This window comes from Silurus aristotelis (assembly GCF_946808225.1).
Source record: "Silurus aristotelis genome assembly, chromosome: 13".
NCBI classification, from domain to species: domain Eukaryota; kingdom Metazoa; phylum Chordata; class Actinopteri; order Siluriformes; family Siluridae; genus Silurus; species Silurus aristotelis.
Window position 1 is genome coordinate 6594801 of NC_139586.1, and position 15722 is coordinate 6610522.

A 15722-nucleotide genomic window follows, 5' to 3' on the forward strand; every position below is an offset into this window, starting at 1 on the left:
TTATGTTGTGCTGCTAGGGCCCTCATGTTTAACACTGTACTGCTACTATAGCTCTAATGCTCACTGTGATTCACCTCAGGGCCCTAGCAGCACAACATGATTTGAATTAGAGCCATAGTAGCACAACATAGGTAGCATTAGAGCTATAGCAGCAGAACAATGTTGTGCTACTATGACTTTAATTCAAATTATGTTGTGCTATGTTGTGCTGCCAGGGCCTTGATGTGAAACACTGTGCTGCTACTATAGGTCTAATGCTCTCTTGTGTTGTGCTCCCATGACTCTAATCCAAATGATCTTGGCCAACTATGGCCCTAAGTCAAATGATGCTCTGCTACTATGGCTCTAATTCAAATTATGTTGTGCTGCTAGGGCCCTGATGTAAAACACTGTGGTGCTACTATAGATCTAATGCTAATTATGCTGAGATACTATCTCTCCAATTTAAATTTTGTTGTGCTGCTGTGGCCCTAGTGGGAAACACTGTTCCGCTACTGTGGCCTAAATTCAAATTATGCTATGCTGTGCTGTCCTGGTCCTTATGTGAAACACTGTACTACTACTATAGCTCTAATGCTAACTGTGTTTCACATCAGGGCCCTAGCAGCACAACATGATTCGAATTAAAGCCATAGTAGCACAACATAGGTAGCATTAGAGCTATAGTAGCAGAACAATGTTGTGCTACTATGACTTAATTTAAATTAGGTTGTGCTGCCAGGGCCCTGATGTGAAACACTGTGCTGCTACTATAGCTCTAATGCTAATTATGTTGTGCTACTAGGGCCCTGATGTGAAACGCTGTGCTGCTACTGTAGCTCTAATGCTCCCGGTGTTTTACGTCAGGGCCCTAGCAGCACAACATAATTCGAATCAGAGCCATAGTAGCACAACATAGGTAGCATTAGAGCTATAGTAGCAGAACAATGTTGTGCTACTATGACTCTAAATCAAATTATTTTGGCCAAATATAACTCCAATTCAAATGATGTGCTACTATGGCTCTAATTCAAATTACTGTTGTGCCACCATGGTCCAAATTTAAATTATGTTATACAAAAGTGCACATGTATATTAGGTTGTGCTGCTATGGTTCTAATTTAAATTATATTGTGCTGTTCTGCAACTATAGCTCTAATGCTAATTATGCAGTGCTGCTATGACTATAAATCAAATTATGTTGGCCAACTATGACTCCAATTTAAATGATGCAGTGCTACTATGGCTCTTATTTAAATTATGTTGTGCCACTATGGCCTTGATGTGAAACACTCGACTGCTACTATAGCTCTAATGCTAACTGTGTTTCACATCAGGGCCCTAGCAGCACAACATAATTTGAATTAAAGTCATAGTAGCATAACATTGTTCTGCTACTATAGCTCAAATGCTACCTATTTTATGCTACTATGACTAATTCAAATTATGTTGTGCTGCTATGACGATAATCCGATTTATGTTGGCCAACTATGGCTCCAATTCAAATGATGCTCTGCTACTATGGCTCTAATTCAAATTATGTTGTGCTGCTAGGGCCCTGATGTGAAACACTGTGGTGCTACTATAGATCTAATGCTAATTATGCTGGAATACTATCTCTCCAATTTAAATTTAGTTGTGCTGCTATGGCCCTAGTGAGAAACACTGTTCTGCTACTGTGGCCCAAATTCTAATTATGCTGTGCTGTCCTGGCCCTGATGTAAAACACTGTTGTGCTACCATAGCTTTAATGCTAATTATGCAATGCTGCTCTAACTCTAATTTAAATTATGGTGTGCTGCTAGGGCCCTGATGTGAAACACTGTAGTGCTACTATAGCTTTAATGCTAACTGTGTTTCACATCAGGGCCCTAGCAGCACAACATAACTTGAGTTAGAGTAATAGTAGCACAACATTGTTCTGCTACTATAGCTCTAATGCTAATTATGTAGTGCTGCTATGACTAAAATTCAAATTATGTTGGCCAACTAAGACTCCAATTTAAATGATGTGGTGCTACTATGGCTCTAATTCAAATTATGGTGTGCTGTTAGGGCCCTGATGTGAAACACTGTGCTGCTACAATAGCTCTAATGCTCTCTTGTGTTGTGCTCCCATGACTCTAATCCAAATGATCTTGGCCAACTATGGCCCTAAGTCAAATGATGCTCTGCTACTATGGCTCTAATTCAAATTATGTTGTGCTGCTAGGGCCCTGATGTAAAACACTGTGGTGCTACTATAGATCTAATGCTAATTATGCTGAGATACTATCTCTCCAATTTAAATTTTGTTGTGCTGCTATGGCCCTAGTGGGAAACACTGTTCCGCTACCGTGGCCTAAATTCAAATTATGCTATGCTGTGCTGTCCTGGTCCTTATGTGAAACACTGTACTACTACTATAGCTCTAAGGCTAACTGTGTTTCACATCAGGGCCCTAGCAGCACAACATGATTCGAATTAAAGCCATAGTAGCACAACAATGTTGTTGTGCTACTAGTGGGAAACACTGTTCCGCTACTGTGTCCCAAATTCAAATAATGCTGTGCTGTCCTGGCCCTGATGGAAAACACTGTTGTGCTACCGTAGCATTAATGCTAATTATGTAATGCCAATATGACTCCAATACAAATCATGTGGGCCAACTATGACTCTAATTCAAATTATGGTGTGCTGCTAGGGCCCTTATTTGAAACACTGTACTGCTACTATAGCTCTAATGCTAACTGTGTTTCACATCAGGGCCCCAGCAGCCCAACACGATTCGAATTATAGCCATAGTAGCACAACATAGGTAGCATTAGAGCTATAGTAGCAGAACAATGTTGTGCTACTATGACTTAATTCAAAATAGCTTGTGCTGCCAGGGCCCTGATGTGAAACACTGTGCTGCTATAATAGCTCTAATGCTAATTATGTTGCGCTGCTATGACTATAATCCGATTTATGTTGGCCAACTATGGCTCTAAGTCAAATGATGCTCTGCTACTATGACTCTAATTCAAATTATGTTGTGCTGCTAGGGGCCTGATGTGAAACACAGTTAGCATTACAGCTATAGTAGCGGAACAGTATTTCACATCAGGGCCCTAGCAGCACAACCTAATTTGAATTAGAGCCTTAGTAGCACAACATTGCTCTGCTACGATAGCTCTAATTCAAATTAGGTTGTGCTGCTAGGGCCCTGATGTGAAACACTGTTGTGCTGCTATGGTTTCAATTCAAATGATGAAGTACTACTATGGCTCTAAATTACATTATGTTGTGCCACTATGACCTTGATGTAAAACACTGTTTTGCTACTATAGCTGTAATGCTATATATGCAGTGCTGCCATGACTCTAATTAAAATTACGTTGTGCTGCTAGGGCCCTCATGTGAAACACTGTACTGCTACTATAGCTCTAATGCTCACTGTGTTTCACATCAGGGCCCTAGCAGCACAACATGATTTGAATTAAAGCCATAGTAGCACAACATAGGTAGCATTAGAGCTATAGCAGCAGAACAATGTTGTGCTACTATAGCTCTAATGCTAATTGTGTTGTGCTCCCATGACTCTAATCCAAATGATCTTGGCCAACTATGGCCCTAAGTCAAATGATGCTCTGCTACTATGGCTCTAATTTAAATTTTGTTGTGCTGCTATGGCCCTAGTGGGAAACACTGTTCCGCTACTGTGGCCTAAGTTCAAATTATGCATTGCTGTGCTGTCCTGGTCCTTATGTGAAACACTGTACTACTACTATAGCTGTAAGGCTAACTGTGTTTCACATCAGGGCCCTAGCAGCACAACATGATTTGAATTAAAGCCATAGTAGCACAACATAGGTAGCATTAGAGCTATAGCAGCAGAACAATGTTGTGCTACTATGACTTTAATTCAAGCTATGTTGTGCTGCCAGGGCCTTGATGTGAAACACTGTGCTGCTACTATAGCTCTAATGCTAATTATGTTGTGCTGCTATGGCTATAATCCGATTTATGTTGGCCAACTATGGCTCTAAGTCAAATGATGCTCTGCTACTATGGCTCTAATTCAAATTATGTTGTGCTGCTAGGGCCCTGATGTGAAACACTGTGGTGCTACTATAGATCTAATGCTAATTATGCTGGGATACTATCTCTCCAATTTAAATTTTGTTGTGCTGCTATGGCCCTAATGGGAAACACCGTTCCGCTACTGAGGCCCAAATTCAAATTATGTTGTGCTGCTAGGGCCCTGGTGTTAAACACTGTGCTGCTACTGTAGCTCTAATGCTCCCTGTGTTTTACGTCAGGGCCCTAGCAGCACAACATAGGTAGCATTAGAGCTATAGTAGCAGAACAATGTTGTGCTACTATGACTCTAAATCAAATTATTTTGGCCAAATATAACTCCAATTCAAATTACTGTTGTGCCACCATGGTCCAAATTTAAATTATGTTGTTATACAAAAGTGCACATGTATATTAGGTTGTGCTGCTAGGGCCCAAATGGGAAACACTGTTGTGCTGCTATGGTTCTAATTTAAATTATATCGTGCTGTTCTGCAACTATAGCTCTAATGCTAATTATGCAGTGCTGCTATGACTATAAATCACTATAATTCAAATTATGTTGGCCAACTATGACTCCAATTTAAATGATGCAGTGCTACTATGGCTCTTATTTAAATTATGTTCTGCTACAATAGCTCTAATGCTTAATATGCTGTGTTGCTACGGCCCAAATTCAAATTGTGCTCTACTAATGTACCTCTAATGCTATGTTTGTTTACTTACCTCGTTATACAAAAGGTCATAGTGAGCGGGCGGCGAGAATTGCTGACCGCTCTTTGTATGAAAAAATGGGTGGCTCTTAAAAGAGCCGTTGGTTTTTATCTTAAAGACGGCGTAACACGCTTTACTTTGAGCTGGTGTACTTGGTGACGGCCTTTGTGCCCTCGGACACGGCATGCTTTGCAAGTTCACCGGGAAGCAACAGGCGCACGGCTGTCTGGATTTCCCTAGAAGTGATGGTGGACCGCTTGTTGTAGTGAGCGAGACGAGAAGACTCACCGGCGATGCGCTCGAAAATGTCGTTTACGAAGGAATTCATGATGCCCATAGCCTTAGAAGAGATGCCGGTATCAGGGTGCACCTGCTTCAGGACCTTGTACACGTAGATAGCGTAGCTCTCCTTCCTTGACTTTCTGCGCTTCTTGCCACCTTTGCCGGCCGTCTTTGTGACAGCCTTCTTAGAGCCCTTCTTGGGCGCGGTCTTGGCTGGATCAGTAGGCATAATGCTGCTTCTCGAGGAAACTGCGAGAGAATGAAAAAGGGCCGCCTCGCCGCCTCTCTATTTACAGACCTGCATTGTAATTACGTACAGGTCCCCTGGTGGTCTAGTGGTTAAGATGCAGCGCTCCCACCGCTGCGACCCGGGTTCGATTCCCGGTCAGGGAACCATCCCCAGCCACTCTTAGTGCCGGTCCCAAGCCCGGATAAATTGGGGAGGGTTGCGTTAGGAAGGGCATCCAGCGTAAAACATGTGCCAAATCAAACGTGCGGAGGATCCGCTGTGGCGACCCCTAACGGGAGAAGCCGAAAAGAAAGTTTATTGTAATTACGTACAAGGGAAAGGAGTCGTATTATTGGTCACAAATTCAAACCTCATCATACAAGGCTCCGCCCTCGTCCCATCCTCTCCCGTTCCCTCTACCCCGCCCCTGAGCTACGCTTTGTTCCCATGCCCGCCGTTTTGTGCGCGCACACGCACATATACATATATATATATATATATATATATATATATATATATATATATATACACACACACACAAACAAATGTGAAGTATGTATATAAACTTTGAAACAAAACTGTAGTGCTGGTGCAAGGTTTTACCTTATTAGAATATATCTACAATTATTTCAAATTCTATTAGTCACATACACTTGAAAAAAGTTATTTCATCCCCTTCTTCGCGCCACACACACACACACACACACACACATTAAAAGAAACAATAGCTCGTTTTGTAATATTTGGGTGGCTCTTAAAAGAGCCGTTGTGTTGACGTTATTTGGTAGGTAAGCGTTTAGCCGCCGAAGCCGTAAAGAGTGCGTCCCTGGCGTTTCAGGGCATACACCACATCCATAGCGGTGACGGTCTTTCTCTTCGCATGCTCGGTGTATGTGACTGCATCGCGGATGACGTTCTCCAAGAACACCTTCAGTACACCACGAGTCTCCTCGTAGATCAGACCGGATATACGTTTAACACCACCACGGCGAGCCAGACGGCGGATAGCCGGCTTAGTGATACCCTGGATGTTATCGCGCAGAACCTTACGGTGGCGCTTAGCGCCTCCTTTGCCGAGTCCTTTGCCACCCTTTCCTCTTCCAGACATGGTGCTGCTCTCACAAATTCAAGCTGCTCAATAAAGAAGCCCCGCGCAATGCCCGCCTATTTATTCTCTCTCCACAGGACCTACTTGAGAACAGGCGAGGGGGCGGACCTAAAACCAACGATCACACAAAAGAATGTCTTCAAAGCGAACCGCCACAGCCGTTAACATGCTAGAGTCTTGTACTTCCTTTTTGTCCACACAAACATAGTGATATATAAATAGTAATAGTCATGTAGTGGAATAGATTTAATTTGGTTTTTGCTCACAGCATGGTACACTCAATGCAGTTCAACACACAAATATTTGCATTGAGGATTATAATCAGAACTGTTTTGACTCAGTTGCAATTTTTATTCCAGTAGAAGTATAAATCAAATTGCAGTTCTTGTTGCATTAAGTAGGCTTATATCATCATGAGGAATGCAAAATATTGAACACACTATGGTTTCAGTTAATTACACACTGTGCCACCACTGACCAGAAGGGTGTAAACCTGATGGGGGACAAAATATTGAGCTACTGTACATATGCAATTAAAAGATTTACACATATCCCAACTTATCTGGAAGCTGCAGTCAGAGCGCAGGGTCAGCCATAATACGGTGCCCCTGGAGCTGATAAGGCTAAGTGCCTTGCTCAAGGGCTCAACAGTGGCAGCTTGGCAGTGCTGGGGCTTGAACCCCTGAACTTATGATCGGTAACCCAGAGCCTTAACCACTGGACCACCACTGCCCTGCTGCCACCTACTACCAGTAGTAGTAGTGGTAGTGTTAATCTTGTAATATAATTTTCAACACACAAGAAATATAGCATGACTATTGTAGGAATGGCCCATGATTATTATTAATATTAACAAGCATTATTCTCATTTCTATTAATGTGGTACTATTTGCAATAGCAGTAGTAGCAATAGTAGTAGTCGTATTAGTAGTAGTAGTACAGTAAAACCCCGTTGTACGAGCATAATTCGTTCTTGAAAATTGCTCGTATGTCCATTTGCTCATACATTCGAACTGATTTTCCCCATAGGAATGAATGAAAAATGGTTTAATCCGTTCCGAGACCTCATTCGATCGCTTATTTCTGCACCTAAAAAGTATTTGTAGCCTATTTTAACAAACAAATACACCGCAAATTACCGTAATGTAAAAATAATTTAACACTTACCCATGTGGTAGTGGTTGATTGCGAGTGTGAGACGCGCACAACGCTCGTAAACTTTATGGTTTCCATGGTAATTCTATTTACTTTCGTTTTCACAGCACCACCACTGATTTTCTTGGGACATTTTTCAAGATTTCTAGTGAAATCAAAATATAAAACAAAAAAAAGTTAAGTTTTTGCTGCACTGAACAACGAGAGCGACCGAGTGATGCGTCATCAACTAAGTGACTGATGCTTCCCTCCGCCGAAAACGGAGAACCGGCAGCGTAGGTTTGCTCGTATCTCCGTTTGCTCGTACTATAGGTTGCTCGTACAACGGGGTTTTACTGTAGTAGTAGTAGTAGTAGTCGTCAGGTATCCATACATCTGTCACATAGTTCAGGAGATTATGCTAATATTTGCATCAAGCATCAGAATGAGTGAGCATTGTGTGTACCTACATGGGCTGTAGAACATTGAGTAAATATATGCATATTATTTTTTACAATTCAATAGGAGGAAGTTTCAGAGACAGATGATGCTTAAGGTACACATTCACTTTTACAGCACAAATATTTTGATGGCACCTTAAAAAAGGGAGAAACGTTCCTTTATTGAGAAAAGATATATACAGATGCAAATATGAGTGCAGGAACAGGAACTCACAAATCATTCGTGAACATCATTCCACCACAGCAGGAGCTGACAAGCTGAACAAACCCAGTGCTCAAACTGCACTAGTGTCCAGAAGTATTTGGTGTGTGCATCTTTTACCTATGCTGTAATAATAATAAATATACAGTAAGGTCTCTATGTATTTGGACAGTGTCACACTGACTTGTACAAACTGTCAATCAAACTATTATTCTAGAACTTATTGCATCACGACACATTTTATTGGTAACTGCTCCACTTTCACAAAGAGTGTGTATGCTCACTGAGCGCTCACCTGAATAGGAAATGCAGTGTATGCTATATATATCTCTGTTTATATTTCCTAATAACGTACCATGTAGTGTAGACAGGCATCATTGAGAAAGTGAACAATTCCTTTGACTTGACTTGACTTGACTTCGGCAATCAACAAAAGGTAGAGAGAAATGTGCACTTTCTAGATTTGGTCACACAATAGCAGTCAAGACCGATGCAGAACTACACACCATGCTGCCTTAAGCAATCATTATTATTATTTATGGTATTCATCAAACCCTATTCTTAACTCATTCCTCAACTTACTAAGAATAATTTGTATGATCATGGTTAGTAGTAGTAGTCAAGAAGAGTCAAGAAGCTTTTATTGTCATTTCAACCATATATAGCTGATGCAGTACACAGTGAAATGAAACAACGTTCCTCCTGAACCCAGGTGCTACATAAAACAACATAAAACAAACAGTACAGAACAGAAAGACACAGGGCCGAGAACTAAGATCCTCGCCACATAAAGTGCATGTGTGCAGCTGGTGCAAACAGTGCAAAAGACAACACAAGACAGTGCAAGACAACACAGGACAGTGCAGGACAATACACAATAAACAAAATATAAAAATAGAAATAGCTCCGCCAGTAAAACCTGTCATAACAGAATAAGGTGCAGTGTAAACAGAAAGATGTAAACAGAATTTGCGCAATTCAGCAGTAGCAGCAATCAAAAATAAAGTAAACAGTAACCAAAGGATTTGGACAGAATATTGTGCAAAATAACAAGTCCCGGAATCAGCAACAGACGGCATGTAAACATTTTGCGATAGTGAAAAAGTGTGATTGGTATTGAAACCTGGGTGAACGAAGTGTATGATGGGTGTTGAGTCCGGTTTGTGCGGATCACTCACACAGTTGTGTGTAAGTGTGTGTGTGTGTGTGTGTGTGTGTGTGTGTGTGTGTGTGTGTGTGTGTGTGTGAGAGAGAGTTCAGTTCAGTTCTTTGTTGAGGAGCCTGATGGCTTGCGGGAAAAAACTGTTGCACAGTCTGGATGTGGCGGCCCGAATGCTTCGGAACCGTAGTAGTAGTAGTAGTAGTAGTAGTAGTAGTAGTAGTAGTAGTAGTAGATGTAGTAGAAGAATTAGGTTTGAGATGAGATCAGAACAAACAAACAAACAACATACACGAATAAAACATTTTAAAAAAATAGACCAAAAACAATTCATACTAGTGTATACAGGGTATACAGGAATATTCCTAATAAAGGCAGAGGTCAGTGGACTTTGTAGAGCTTGACTGCCATCGTGTGGCAATGTTTACACGTTGCAGAAAAATGTAGATTAAAGGAATTGATGCTCACATCATTTTGTGTGATTATTGTGTATGGAACAGCGGATCCCCTGGTGGTCTAGTGGTTAAGATGCAGCGCTCCCACCGCTGCGACCCGGGTTCGATTCCCGGTCAGGAAACCATCCCCAGCCGGTCTTAGTGCCGGTCCCAAGCCCGGATAAATTGGGGAGGGTTGCGTTAGGAAGGGCATCCAGCGTAAAACATGTGCCAAATCGAACGTGCGGAGGATCCGCTGTGGCGACCCCTAACGGGAGAAGCCGAAAAGAAAGTTATTGTGTATGGAACAGCCATTTCGCATTAATAGTTTTAGATGAGATCAGAACAAACAAAGAAGCAAACAACAAACATGAATAAAACCTTAAAAAAAAATAGACCAAAAACACTTCATACTAGTGTTTAATGGTATACAGGGTTTCTTTCTAATGTGAACTGTGAGTCTCTTTTTGTCTCGCTTCATGTTTATCTAATAGGCCAGTAGAACACGTCATATATATCAAATTGCACTAGTGCCCATAACTATTTTGACAGTCACAAGTTCCTAGATCATTCAAATATTTGTGTGCGTGCGTGTGTTTGTTTGTTTTTAGTTGTTGCTCTTCCTAAATCTCTTCTTTTGTCCAATACTGCACAATATCATGGAAAGTGTCAGTATATTTGGACTGTGTAACTAAGTCAATAATGTCACATTAGATTAACATCTCTCTCTCTCTCTCTCTCTCTCTCTCTCTCTCTCTCTCTCGACCAATAGCAATTGCCTACCTCTTTCCAATCTGGATGCCATTCCCACAGTGATCTATCAGCCCTGACTCACCTGGACAACCCCAGACACTCATCAGTTTGCTGATGACACCACGAATGGTAGGCCTGATCAGAGCTATTTTGTATTTTATTGCTTGTCCTGTACTGTCTTGTGTTGTCTTGCACTGTCTTGTGTTGTCTTTGCACTGATTGCACCAGGTTGCACACATGCACTTTATGTGACAAGGACACTTACCAGTCCTTAGCCCTGTGTGTTTTGTTTCTGGAATTGTTGTTTAATGTAGCATCAGGGTCCTGGAGAAATGTTCATTTTACTGTGTACTGCGTCAGCTATATATGGTTGAAATGACAATAAAAGCTTCTTGACTCATCAGAAAGACTCAACAACGCCTGTGTTTGCTGAGGACACCTTAAAAGTCCTGTCTGTGCTTCAGGATACTGGAAAACTTCTACAGCTGTACCATTTCTGTTGGTACAGCAACTGCATTGCTTCAGGCCCTAAAAAATGAAATGAAAAATGAAAATCTCCCAATGAATCATTGGCACTCAGCTCCCCATCTTGGAGGACATTCACAAGAAACACTGTCTGGAAAGGGCACAGCAGTTGTCTGTGCAGAGCTCACAAGATCATCAAGGACACTTCACATCCCAGTCACAAACTGTTTAACCTCCTTCCGTCAAGATCGAGATACAGAAACATATGCACCAGAACCAGCAGGATCAGGGACAGCTTTATTTCCATCCACCATCACCACACTGAACTCTACACTACACCGTTAGATCACTGTATATGTAAATGTTACATATTGTATTTTGTATACTCCGCATTCTCTACACAGTGTTTTACTTACAGTACATCTGCACTACTATTTTATTTATGTGTATCTATATATACCTTACTGTACATCCTGTCACATTCATGTATATACAGATATCTATTTCTATCTATCTAACGCACCTCTGAGCAGATGCTAAATGCATTCTCTTAGCTCTGTACATGTATCTTGCACAATGACAACAATAAATCTAATCTAATATATAATATAAAATTACACTAGTGTCCATGAGTATTTGGAGAGGGCCACTATTTATATATTTGTGTGTGTAGTCAGGTTTGGACGTGCTGTATATGCACAGGGACACGACAATGAAAGAAAACATACATATAGTGCTTTGGATTCACGTTATATCAAATTGATCCTAACGCATAAAAAAACATGTTTAAATGTTCATACTAAAGTTATCTGTGAGAGAATTCATACTATGATGAATGCAATTTATTGGTTCGTTTGCCTCCATTAGAATACAAACGAGGACACGAGAATGGGAAGTGACACTTTGGCCACAAGATGGCAGTCATGCTCCGTGCAGAACAGCAAGCGACCAGCTTTTTGTATTTTTTATTACTACTGTCGCCAAGTACTAAAATAATCTATAATAAACACAAAATGCTCAGCGACACAGCCACAAAATCAGACGTGTTTCCTGAAGCGCTCCATTCTTCTAAACTAGACACTATATAATCATCATTTGTTTAAAACAACCATAGTATAGACTTGCTCGTTTTACTGAGACAATGAGGTGGCTCTTAAAAGAGCCTTTGTGTGTATTAGACAGAGTTATTGTTTAAGCGCGCTCTCCGCGAATACGGCGGGCCAGCTGAATGTCCTTGGGCATGATGGTCACTCTCTTGGCGTGGATGGCGCACAGATTGGTGTCCTCGAACAGGCCGACCAAGTATGCCTCGCTCGCCTCCTGCAAAGCCATCACGGCGGAGCTCTGGAAACGCAAGTCAGTCTTGAAGTCTTGAGCAATTTCTCTCACCAGGCGCTGGAAGGGCAGCTTGCGGATGAGCAGCTCAGTAGACTTCTGATAGCGACGGATCTCTCTTAAAGCCACGGTGCCGGGACGGTAACGGTGAGGCTTCTTCACACCGCCGGTAGCCGGAGCGCTCTTGCGAGCAGCCTTGGTGGCGAGCTGCTTCCTGGGCGCCTTGCCACCAGTGGATTTACGGGCAGTCTGCTTAGTTCTTGCCATAGCGTTGCGCTCTGCACTTCACGGACAAAATAACAGAATAAAAAGCGCTAGCAAACGTTGGCTTTTTAAGCCTGAACGACGCCTTGCGTTCATTGGGCGTCTCGAAACCTCTCGTCTTGCATTGGATCGATCGCTCTACGTCACTCGACGACCATTGGCTTAGACCAAGTCAGCGCCACAGTCCGACCACTCCACCCTCCCTCGGCTCTCTTGCACAGCTGTTTTCCTGTTCTATAGTTACACCATAACGGCCGTCGCAATTTAGCTTCACTTTTCAGACCTTGTTTAACCAGCATACTTCCCTATTATATTTATGCTTCTAAGATTATTAGACTATTCCAATGGGCCCTATTAAATGTGATTCTCTTGGGTGCAACGTTGTAGAATGAATACAATTATATACACAAAGCATACACAAAGTAACAAACTTGCACTTTTTGAGTCAAAGTAGGTGGCTCTTAAAAGAGCCTTTGGGTACTGACAAACACAGCATTGGACGACTTTACTTGGTCTTGACAGCCTTCTCAGTCTTCTTAGGCAGAAGTACAGCCTGAATATTAGGCAGCACACCACCCTGAGCGATGGTCACTCCGCCGAGCAGTTTGTTCAGCTCCTCGTCGTTACGCACGGCGAGTTGCAAGTGTCGGGGAATGATACGAGTCTTCTTGTTATCACGGGCAGCGTTGCCAGCCAACTCCAGAATCTCAGCGGTCAGATACTCCAGCACAGCCGCCAGGTAAACGGGAGCGCCAGCACCGACGCGCTCAGCGTAGTTGCCTTTACGCAGAAGCCTGTGCACACGGCCTACAGGAAACTGCAGTCCTGCCCTCGATGAGCGAGTCTTGGCCTTGGCCCTAGCTTTGCCGCCAGTTTTGCCTCTTCCACTCATTTTGCTGCAGATTAAATTTGTTCAAGGAACAAGTAGATAATAGTGAATGCTTCGCGCTGAAAACTCAGTGATATAGGCAACACAGCCACTCTCTTATTGGCTTAGAACACCATGTGATCAACATCCAATCACAAATGGTGAAATTCATTCAGCCTCAGCCTACCATGCACCCCCCCCCCCTTTACACACACACACACACACACACACACACACCTCCCCTAGTCTCTTTGTGTGTGACTAAGGAGTAAACGCGCGCTCATGGAAGAAACAGGTCTCAGAAAACAACATTCATGTGACATGTGTACAACGATACATAAATCATGTAATCATAAGCATCCCTATACCTGTGTCTGTCGCGGTTTTGAAACTCTACATAGTTTGTGTATTTAAACATCATAAATCCCTATCTTGTATTCGCTTTCAGTTTCATCATGGGATGATCCAAAATGTTGCTCTTTGGGGGGAAAATATAGGTGGCTCTTAAAAGAGCCGTTTAGTAAAGGAAGACATGAAATAAACAAACAAACATGTTTACTTCTTCTTGGGCGCTGTCTTTTTCGCCTTTGCAGCCTTGGGCTTCGCCGCTTTGGGCTTCACGGCCTTTGCTTTCTTGGGGCTCTTGGCTGCTTTTTTAGGAGTCGCCGGCTTTTTCGCTTTCTTCGGGCTCTTGGTGGCTTTTTTAGCAGCCGCTGCAGGCTTCTTTGCCTTCTTCGGGGACTTCTTGGCGGCGGCAACAGGTTTCTTGGCCGCCACCTTCTTGGGCTTCTTCGCCGCAGCGGGTTTCTTCGCCTTAACAGCGACGGGCTTCTTCGCCTTAGTCGCGGTCTTCTTTGTGGGCTTCTTGGCTTCGGTCTGCTTCTTGTTTAGCTTGAAAGAGCCAGACGCGCCGGTCCCTTTGGTCTGTAGAAGAGTTCCTTTCAGCACGAGACCCTTGACAGCGAGCTTGACGCGGGAGTTGTTCTTCTCCACGTCGTATCCGCCGGCGGCCAAGGCTTTCTTCAGGGCGGCGAGCGACACACCGCTTCTCTCCTTGGACGAGGAAACCGCTTTGACGATGAGCTCGCCGACGCTGGGCCCGGCTTTCTTGGCCCTCGACGCTGCTTTCTTTTTCGGCGCTTTAGCCGGCGCGGCAGCGGGCGCGGGAGCAACTTCTGCCATCTCTCTAGTATCTCAGTGCGAGTCAGACTCTGTATACGCTGTGTAACACACAGAAACCTCCCGCCCCTCTGCTGGTAGGCCGGTCTTAAAACCGAGCATGAGAACGTTGTAGACTCAAACGGGCCGCCGCCGAATGAGTGTGCCTCCGCGACACGCTCGCGAGTGTGTTTTCTCGCAGCGTTTCTCGTCGTAAATAAGACGCCGAAGACAAGATCCCGCGCTATTATGCAAACATTTCGCGCGTACGGGCTTGCACGTGTTTCCCGAGGCCCGTCATGGCCGAATAGAGAGCAGTGGTCTCTCGCGTTTTGCACGGAAGTGCACCGCGCGCCTGGAGCTCGAGCCGGCGCTCGGCGCATTTGTGCAGATTGCAGTGTAAAAAGTGGTGCGTAACAGCCATGTCGGTGGAACAGCGTGTGTTTCACGTGAACGGTGAGCCTTGTCAATGTGTCTGACGCATTAGCAGTGTGTGAGTGCTGTGCGTAGTATTGGGAACGCAGGCTCTTGTGGGCTGTGTGAAGCACATGTGTTAGTGTATGGAGCAGGTGTGCGAGCTCCCCGTGTGCCTCCCGCAGCCGGACTCTATGTCTATGTCATCGTCTGGTCTTCGCCACTCGGCCTGGCGCTCCTCGTGCACGGTCCAGTCCTCTAGAAGTCCCAGGCCGACAGGTGTGCCTCGTTGCCCTCTTAACCCTAATTCCAATCAGGTCAGGCTGCACTAACCCTAATTCGAACAGTGCTAACACTAACCCTAATTCCATGTCACTCAGGCTGCGCTAAACCAAATTCGAACAGTGGTAACCCTAACCCTAATTCCATGTCTTTCAGGCTGCACTAACCCTAATTCGAACAGTGGTAACTCTAACCCTAACCCTAATACCATGTCATTTAGGCTGCGCTAACCCTAACTCGAACAGTGTTAACCCTACCCCTAATCCCGTTCCATTCAGGCTGCTTTAACCCTAATTCGAACAGTGGCAACCCTAACCCTAATTCCATGTCACTCAGGCTGCTTTAACCCTAAATTGAACAGTGGTAACCCTAACCCGAACTCAGTTCCATTCAGGCTGCTTTAACCCTAATTCGAACAGTGGTAACCTTAACCCTAACTC

At 43.6% G+C, this 15722-nt stretch overlaps 3 protein-coding genes and 2 pseudogenes across 5 annotated transcripts; all 5 read right to left on the bottom strand.

Annotated features, from left to right (window-relative positions):
* Window positions 1–4867: 4867 nt before the first annotated feature.
* On the bottom strand, window positions 4868–5245 carry LOC310735228 (histone H2B pseudogene; annotated as a pseudogene). Its single transcript has one exon. The product of its transcript is annotated as a histone H2B pseudogene (transcript).
* Window positions 5246–6041: 796 nt separating this feature from the next.
* Window positions 6042–6367, bottom strand: LOC310735231 (histone H4; the record flags this gene model as incomplete). The annotated part of the gene is made up of 1 exon (XM_083557829.1): window positions 6042–6367. Exon 1 carries the CDS (start codon window positions 6351–6353, stop codon window positions 6042–6044), a length of 312 nt encoding a protein of 103 aa, XP_083413955.1. The 5' UTR covers window positions 6354–6367.
* A 5777-nt stretch (window positions 6368–12144) lies between these two features.
* On the bottom strand, window positions 12145–12580 carry LOC310735226 (histone H3.2). Its single transcript, XM_083557827.1, has one exon. It carries the CDS (start codon window positions 12561–12563, stop codon window positions 12153–12155), a length of 411 nt encoding a protein of 136 aa, XP_083413953.1. The 5' UTR covers window positions 12564–12580; the 3' UTR covers window positions 12145–12152.
* Window positions 12581–13013: 433 nt separating this feature from the next.
* LOC310735227 (histone H2A) lies at window positions 13014–13456 on the bottom strand. Its single transcript, XM_083557828.1, has one exon. It carries the CDS (start codon window positions 13450–13452, stop codon window positions 13066–13068), a length of 387 nt encoding a protein of 128 aa, XP_083413954.1. The 5' UTR covers window positions 13453–13456; the 3' UTR covers window positions 13014–13065.
* Window positions 13457–13983: 527 nt separating this feature from the next.
* On the bottom strand, window positions 13984–14610 carry LOC310735224 (histone H1 pseudogene; annotated as a pseudogene). Its single transcript has one exon. The product of its transcript is annotated as a histone H1 pseudogene (transcript).
* Between the last annotated feature and the right edge of the window lie 1112 nt (window positions 14611–15722).